We start from the raw sequence: 9480 nt of genomic DNA, 5'->3' as shown, positions 1-9480 counted from the left end.
ATGGATAGTTAGAAAATGTACGTGTGTGTGTGTGTGTGTGTGTGTGTGAATAGATAGTTAGATAATGTACGACTGTGTGTGTGTGTGTGAATGGACCGTTAGATAACGTACGTGTGGGTGTGTGAATGGATAGTTAGATAATGTACGTGTGTGTGTGAATGGATAGTTAAATAATGTACATGTGTGTGTGCGTGTGTGTGTGAATGGATAGTTAGATAATGTACGTGTGTGTGTGTGTGTGAATGGATAGTTAAATAATGTACTTGTGTGTGTGTGAATGGATAGTTAGATAATATACGTTTGTGTGTGTGTGTGAATGGCAATGCATGTACATAACAGAGGGGATTTGTTTGTTTGTTTTATATACCCTTAACACGACTTTACGACTTTGCCACCACGTTATGGTGCCACTTAAAACTTCAGCGCAACATAAGCAGCCTAGCCTGCGTGCGGCAACACCCATACAGACCACCCCGTGGCATCACCTGGCCAGTGTGGTTGTCAATGGAGACGGAGGCAGCCGCATCCGCCGAGGCGCTTCAGCAAGGATTCGGACGTCATCGCTCTGCACTACCGTGCTGACGTGGAGATGTTTCATGGATGTTTCATGGGATAACTTTTCAACACATCTCATTCAAACAACATCCACCTTGCCCCTCCGCTGTCATCTAAGTGGTCGGCAGAACGGAGAGAGAGCTATGCACCTGCTGCCGTAACGCGGTGGTCTTGAGTTGGACTGTTTCGATTACTGCTACGAGGTAGAGAAGTCAAGGATATTTGAAGCCGATGGAAGTTCGTCCTTAACAATTGCTAGTCTGCAGACGTTTTACGAATAGACTCGATGTAAAAGGTAAATGTATCCTATCTAATATTGTCTATTGTACTAATGGTGCGTCTCAACTTTGTGCCATCTGGAGCGAGGCGACTGATGTGCGGTTATTTTACATTGCATGCTACCCTGTGACCAAACATCGAATGCATTCGGTCCTATCCTATAATTGTCAGACAGTATTATTTAAGATGTTGATTTCGTAATGATGTTGATTATAACAATGACTTGTATTGCCGGAGTTAAAGGTGCACATCAATGTGCGGTCTCACTCAGATGCATTGGGATTTGGATGACATCCAAGGCTTTGGTTGTTTACTGTACTGCTCAATGGAATTCATCTCTGCTTACAAACAGACTTTATAGCCGAAAACACGCATAAGTGAAAGAGAATATATGGATGTCAATTGATCAAAATCTCTGACGGTTGCTCACAAATAGAGCGATTTGCACGCGATGGGCTAGTATTAGTGGACATAATCAGATTAAAGAGTATTGTTGGCTCGCTACTAAGTAGTGAACAATTTCACTCTCAAGTTATTAAAACTTATTGTGGCTAAATTCAGTTTAATTTCAGTAACACCATGTCATTGCAGTAATGCGATATAATGACATTTATTTAAAAAATACTTCAACATTTTCGTGACAAAGGGTGATGCATTTAACCGGATTAACCTTATTAGCAAATTAAAACCGTGTGAGCATATCTAACCAGCTGTGATCCGATGAGCTCTCTGAAATCCCCTCACACGCACAGACACACACCTTGTGTGACCCTCTAAGGTCCACTCGAAGGCCATGCAGGAGGGGCACAGTCCCTCATGTCACGCACGGGAGAGTTCCCAGAGCCTTTCCCGTCGCCTGAGGTTCTAAAAGAGAAGCGCTGATTACAGACAAAAGAAAGCTGCTGTTGCCCAGTCGTCCCTTCCCTCCGGTGAGGAGAGCAGTGATGGGAATTGACAGAAAGCCCGAATATGCCCGAGTCCAGGTTTGGGACCCGACACACATCAGCCTCCGAGGTTCATCTGCCCTCCTCAGCCGCCTCATTCCTTTAGAGTGTGTGTGTGTGTGTGTGTGTGCTGGCGAACAGATGCTGCTGCTGTAATGGATACCCACACACAAGGCCAGGGTGAACAAGCTTCTGGCTCGGCTACAGTTTTTTTTTTCTTCAGACTGCATGAGTCCGCTCATCACACACGTTATATAGTGTAGTGGCTGTAGGGATGTACGTCTTATGACAACCTATAGCTAAATGGCTTTTCATATACGTATTATTATTCCTATTGTCTGTGAACAGATGTTGCCAGATAAAAAGAGAAACGCTGGCCTGGTATTGTCATTGATATTATTTGAAGCACATAACAAACCATTCTGTAGCACTAATGTCAATTATGCCCTCTCCCCCTCTCCCCCTCTCCACCTTCCTTACTTGCAGTCAGCCACTTGCCGCCGGTTTCACCAGGTCACCCCGCTCAGCCATGGAGAGCCTCAGTGAGCTCCAGAATCCACTGCTGGACAAAAACCCACACCGTTACCATGACGACTCCTACAGCCACCAGTACCACGACAGCATCATTAGATACTTTGTGTCTGGCGGCGGCGGCGACCCCGAGACCAAGGCTGAGCAGTTCCTGGACGCCGCCTCGCTGCACGTTGCCATGGAGGCGCTGTGCACGCCCCGCTGCATGCTGGGTCAGGACGGCAGCGGCGGCGGCAGCAGCCACAGCCGAGGCGCCGAGAGCGACCTGAGTCTGGAGACCAGCCTGAGGGAGGAGCAGGAGGAGGGGCAGGAGGAGCAGGAGGAGCAGGAGGAGTCCACGGCTGAGTCCAGCCCAGAGGACCTCCAGAACCAGCGGCAGGACCTCGGTCCACACATCCACACCGTCTCCTGCGACGTGGACGAGGAACGCTTCCCACAGTACGAGGTGAGCGGAAAGACAGAACCGGTGACCACACCTCTTTAAATACAGGCTCTAGGGTTCCTTTTACAGGTCAGGGCCTTTATTATAAATGGGAAACAAAGCTCAGATATCAACAACCTTTCAAGAGGATCGAGGGCCGCACCTTTAAGCAGGGACATTGGAAATAGGGACGTGTACAACTATGCAAAGCCTAGGATTTATGTCATCTTGCAGTGCCATAGCTTTGAATATAACCTAGATTACTGAGAAGATATAGGGCAGTCGTACGCTATTGGTTATGCAAGAAAAATGGCTTAAAAAACTACTTATGTTAGCATTACATTTAGCAGACGCTTTTATCCAAAGCGACTTACATATGTGCGACTTACAATGTATACACATTTTACATTTACACTGATGGCACACTGCACGTCAGGAGCAATTAGGGGTTCAGTGTCTTGCTCAAGGACGCTTCGACAGGGAATCGAACTAGCAACCTTCTGCTTACTAAACGACTTCTTTACCTCCTGTACCACTGTCACCCCCAAGCAAGTAAACCATGTGGTCCTTCTCGTCTCAAAATGCTTGAAAAGTGTGCATTGAAACTATACAACAGTAAACATTTTCTCTCCTGGGATGTGCCTACCCTCCGGCACCCCCTGACTGTAAAACAATAAAACTATATCATCATTGAAGGCCCAACCAGAAAACCCTCAGACCTCCACTGTATTTGATTGGTTGTCAGTTCACTTCTGTGATATCGATCAAAACCGGCTAAACTTTTTTGTTTTATTTTCACGTCTACGACTGCTACGCAAGCCAGTTTGACAGTTTCGGTTGCATGGAATTATTATTATTATAATTGCATTTTATATCATGTTTTGAAGCTGACCCTGTTTGCCAACACTATGGTGGGTAGGTTTGGACCCTTGGGAGTCATGGCAACCCCCCCCCCCCCCATGTCAGACACCTTCCTACGCCTGATAGTATTTCGTTTTATACCATATATTGAAGATTCGGTTCTTAGGTTTGTCAGTCATGGCTTCAGGTTTATTCTTGAACAATGGCGGTGACAGAGACTTGAAGATTCACACCCCCTCACAGCGCTTCACCTCAGCATATCTGAATCTTCATCCAAGGACAGTCTATTAAACACACTGAATTAAGGGGTGTTACCGTCTATTCAAATAGGCCCTAGAGACAAGCCTCTTTGTGTTGACCTGGGGGGGGGGGAAGGTGAGAGTTATTATCACACCTCACTCCCCAGGTCAACCCAAAGTATATTCACCCAGGAATGCTTACATGCTAGTTAAATCCAAATAAAATTAACATTTATAACTAGGTATAAGAAACATTGAATTACTGACTATGGCATATCCTTATTAACTATAAATCTCATAATGCCGGTCCCTTCACGCCACTTCCTGTAAGTTGCAGAACTCCCTAAAGGATCCTTTTAGGCTTCTTTAAGAACATTTTCATGAATATATCTAATGTAAAGTTCTAGAAGACTAAAGAACTTCAGCACAGTGGATTATCAGCAGTTTAGAATTTTCAGGTTCTAAAGTTCTAAATAGACACATGAATGGTTCTCCTATGGCGGCCATTTTAAGAGCCCTTTATAAAGGCGTACACGGCTAAGGTGAAATATTCAGACTGGTAATGTACTCCTGCAGTAGCTGTCGTCAGAATACATTTGATGGGGGGTGTATGAGAGTAGAGCCGTGCTGATAAAATCCGAGCATATGAAACATTTGGGCGAGAGCTCTCTGGCGGTGTTTGTTAAGGGGATGTTTTAGGACAGAATGGGTTTGAAGAGGCTACTTTAAAACACACAGTATTGTGAGTTAATACACACCCTTGGGGAGTCACACTCTTCGAGTGTTTTTGTCCATGAAAGTTACTCACTCCCCTTCCGTATGTATCTCTATTCTCATCATAAGGTCCATTTGTGGTTGGTTGAGTTTAGCAACATCCTGCAGTTCACCTTTTTTCATGTTGATTTAGGAAAGGAGCTGTATCCAAGCCATCAACAGACACCATTTTAGTGTAGAAATAAATCATTACTGAGCTGAGTGCTAAACCAAAGTAATCTAACATGCTGTGGTTGTTCAGTAATCTAGCACGCTATGGTTGTAGAGTAATCTAGCACGCTATGGTTGTACAGTAATCTAGCACGCTGTGGTTGTTCACATAGGGTGACCAGACGTCCTCTTTTACCCGGACATGTCCTCTTTTCGAGACCTAAAAAATGCGTCTGGCAGGGATTCCAAAATTGTCCGGGATTTTGCCTCGTCGGATGTTTGTGTTTCTCTGGGTCTTTCACAAACTACTGTTTACGCCCTTACAAGTTTTGGAAGGGGTATCTCCCTTATGTTCTACCTTCTTGCGCGAGCTCCGACTGTAGAGAGAACTGTGATTGGTCGACCGCCCTCTCAGTGTTGCCAGATGCGCGATAATTATCCTCCAAATACGATTATTTTGAGCATTTGGTACGATACGCCATTTCCAATCTGGCAACACTGAGCACCTTGTCGCTTCCAGTAGTTGCATTGTTTACAAGAGCACATGACATCTGCATGTGAAAACTTCATCAAGGGGGCGGGGGCGGGGTCATCTGTATGCTCCGGGGGCCAGATCCAGAATACACTCCCCCGCGACAAAGTGTCCTCTTCTTCAAAAACTTAAATTTGGTCACCCCATTCAGTAATCTACCACGCTGTGCATTACTCTATGCCGCTTTACGATACGATACGACGCGATACGATACGATGCGATGCGATGCGATGCGATACGATACGATACGATGCGATGCGATGCGATACGATGCGATGCGATGCGATGAGATGCGATGCGATGCGATGCGATGCGATGAGATACTGTACAATACTAAACGATACTATAGTATACTATACAAAATACTATACTAAACGAATATATACTATACAATACTATACTATATGATACGATACAATACTATATTGTTATATTATAAAACAATTGGGTTCTATCGAATTATTTCGCTGTTTCTGATTGGACGAGAGACGTTCCATGAGTTGGAATATCCCAGGACATCCCAACTCGGACTTTTCACAGCTAATAATAAATCACTCCGCGATGAAACATTCTTTAGTGCGTTGATAAAATTAAGCGATAACCGTTAATTCAAAGTTCTTATAATTCCAAAAGACGTTGACAATGGAACTATTTTTTTGTTGCGGAGAAACAATGGCGAAATAAACATTTTTTTAATCAATAACTTTGTGTTTAAATGTTAATTGGTTGACTATAAAATTGTTTTATAAAAGCAATATAGTACTCGTGCGAGTGGGGTAGGTAAGGGATATTCCCACGGGTGTTGTTGCCTGCGCCACTCGGCCTCCGGCTTAAGTTATTGCAATAGTTAGGGTATTTTGACAATGACTTACAAAACATTAGATAAAAACAGTAAAAACAACAATGAGATCAATAAGCTAAATTCAATTACATTCATGAAAAAATTGATTGTTGTGATATAAAACTATCAAATAGTAATAATAATGATAATGATAATAATCAGTTAATAATCAATATTATAAACAATAATCATATTCTCCCTCTACCTCCACATCATCCCCTCCACATATGGATTTCTCAGAGAAGATGAAGGAACTGGTGTGTGCTGAGACTAAACTCTCACTGCACACACACACACACACACACACCCACACACACACACACACACACACATGGATGGAGATGGAGGAACTGGTGTATGCTTAGACTAAACTCTCACTACACACACACACACACACACACACACACACACACACACACACACACTCTGTTCCAGCCACAGCATTGATACACACACACACACACACACACACACACACATGGATGGAGATGGAGGAACTGGTGTGTGCTGAGACTAAACTCTCACTACACACACACACACACACACACACACACACACACACACACACACACACACACACACACACACACATGGACGGAGATGGAGGAACTGGTGTGTGCTGAGACAGCAGCAGCAGCATCCCTGTCCTCAGCTCCTGGCAGCACAGAGCACAGGATGTCCAGTGAGCAGAGCGCTAGTGATGGCTGCAGCAGGGTACAAAACACTGGATGGATTGTGTGATGTGTTCAGGGTCCCTGATGTAGTAGAGATGGAACTGACAGCTGACATGCTTAGAATGTTCATTATTAAAGATGGAACTGACAGCTGTTCCAAGAACAGATATGCCTAGAATGTTCTTTAATAGAGATGGAACTGACAGCTGTTCCGAGAACAGATATGCCTAGAATGTTCTTTATTAGAGATGGAACTGACAGCTGTTCCGAGAACAGATATGCCTAGAATGTTCTTTATTAGAGATGGAACTGACAGCTGTTCCGAGAACAGACATGCTTAGAATGTTCTTTATTAGAGATGGAACTGACAGCTGTTCCGAGAACAGATATGCCTAGAATGTTCTTTATTCCGGTGCTGATTAGAGACAAAATGAATCGAGTACCTTTATCTCATGCGGTAAACCAGTCTAATCTGTTACCTTTATCACCACAGCCTCAGAATGCCCAGCGGCTCCTATTGTCTCTACACGGCTAGCTCTACTTAGCATCCCACCTCTAGCCAACAAATCATTTTTAGTTCATGACATTATAATATCCTAAAATTTAGATGCTCTGTTTCTTTCTGAAACGTGGTTAGCAGAAGGCTGCAGTGCTACTGTTCTGAGCGAGACAGCACCAGTACATTTGAGTTTTAAAAGGAGGAGGAGTAGCTGCTTTGTTTAAAGATGCATTCCAGTGCAGAGATCACACTTGCTAATTTTATTTATATTTACCTGTTTCATAGTGAAGGGTGCTCCCAATATTTTATTTTTAATCATTTACAGACCTCCAAGATACTGTGCACTTTTTACTGTTGACTTTGCTGAACTTCTGCCAGTTATAATTTTTTTTATCATAGCAGGGTATGTGTGTGTGTGTGAGAGAGTGTGTATCAATGCTGTGCCTGGACCAGACAGTGTGTGTGTGTGTGTGTGAGTGTGTGTGTGTGTGTGTGTGTGTGAGTGTGTATCAATGCTGTGACTGGAACAGACAGCACTAGACTGCGATCTCTCGCTGCGGAGAGACGACAAACAGACGCTCATCTGAAGAGCAAAGTGGTCGAGAGGGGGAATAGAGTGAGGGAGAATGTTTTGCTTAATATTGTAATATATTTCCAGTGTGCTTGAAAGTCCTTTCGATTGTCTCCATAGAGGAATTAGGGTGTTGCTACATAGAACATTCAGAGTTCTGTCAAAGGGGACTTTTCTTCTTTTCCTTTGGGTTCCCGCTGATCACCAGTACAGCCGAACCTCCATACCCCAAGAACCATTTAGTGGCAACGGTTCTATCTATTTTAAACCTCCATACCCCAAGAACCATTTAGTGGCAACGGTTCTATCTATTTTAAACCTCCATACCCCAAGAACCATTTAGTGGCAACGGTTCTATCTATTTTAAACCTCCATACCCCAAGAACCATATAGTGGCAACGGTTCTATCTATTTTAAGCCCCATGTATACTGATTCATCCAGTCCCCTTGCGTCTGGGGGGATTGATGGGGTGATGATGGGGTGACACACCTGACGAACTTCAGCCCGGTCGGGGGGGGGGGGTGGTCCAGAGAGGCATCCCTCAGCTGACGGCGGTGTGTGTGTGTGTGTGTGTGTGTGTGTGTGTGTGTGTGTGTGTGTGTGTGTGAAGGTAATGAGATGAGTGCAGGTTGGTTCTGGATAATTAACATCTCCCCAAGGTGCGCAGAGACTCATCAATATCAGTCTACTTGCTCACACTCTCTCGCGCGCGCGCACACACACACACACACACACACACACACACACACACACACACACACACACACACACATTCACATTCACATACACACCTACTCCCATATACACACACAGACACACACACACACGTTTACATACACACCTACTCACATACACACACACACACACACAGACACAGGGTCAGGATTTACCTGATTAGGTGACAATTCATTCTCCTTATCCATTGTAGACCACTCATATGTATGTGTAATAACAACATTCATAATTATGTTTTTATTTATATTAATATGTTAAAACAAATCTTTGCAATAATGTGGACAACATTTTCAAGTAGAACACAAAGGTGTCTGTTAGGTTAGTTGCCTCTTTGTAATGATGAGAGAAGTAGCAGCGATGTAACTGTTGTCATGACGTCTCTATAAGCCAAACAAATAATCAATTATTATTTACAGGATATTGGGCAGGAGACCCAACAGCCATAAATAATGCAAATCTGACACAGTGAGCGAGTAAGACCTCACTTTGGGCAGCACGGTACTTGCGTATAGACTCATTGAGATGGAGTCCTATATTCCGCAGCATCACTTTGCTTTCCGAGCCCTTCCTCCTAGCCGTCATCTCAGAGTCGCTCAGGCATCATAACGCACACACACACACACACACACACACACACACACACACACACACACACACACACATTCAGCCATCATCTGCCTCTCATTTGCCAAGTTTGAAGGTGACGCTCAGACCTGCACCACACACACACACACACACTCACACGCACACTCACACACACGATCACTCTCTCTCTCTCTCTCTCTCTCTCTCTCTCTCTCTCACACACACACACACACACACACACACACACACACACACACACACACACACACACACACACACACACACACT

At 44.2% G+C, this 9480-nt stretch overlaps 1 protein-coding gene across 1 annotated transcript in view; it reads left to right on the top strand.

Annotated features, from left to right (window-relative positions):
* The first annotated feature begins 490 nt into the window (after nt 1-490).
* syndig1l (synapse differentiation inducing 1-like) overlaps nt 491-9480 on the top strand; it is a 13872-nt gene continuing 4882 nt past the window's right edge. The window contains exons 1-3 of the mRNA XM_031580408.1: nt 491-850; nt 2265-2590; nt 2624-2754. Of these exons, the coding sequence (XP_031436268.1) occupies nt 2308-2590; nt 2624-2754 (414 nt within the window). The 5' untranslated portion in view covers nt 491-850; nt 2265-2307. The remainder of the gene's footprint in view (nt 851-2264; nt 2591-2623; nt 2755-9480) is intronic.

Source organism: Clupea harengus, chromosome 14 (assembly GCF_900700415.2).
Source record: "Clupea harengus chromosome 14, Ch_v2.0.2, whole genome shotgun sequence".
Lineage (NCBI taxonomy): Eukaryota > Metazoa > Chordata > Actinopteri > Clupeiformes > Clupeidae > Clupea > Clupea harengus.
The sequence above is the reverse complement of the archived record's forward strand: the minus strand, read 5'-3'. Positions and strand labels throughout refer to the sequence as shown.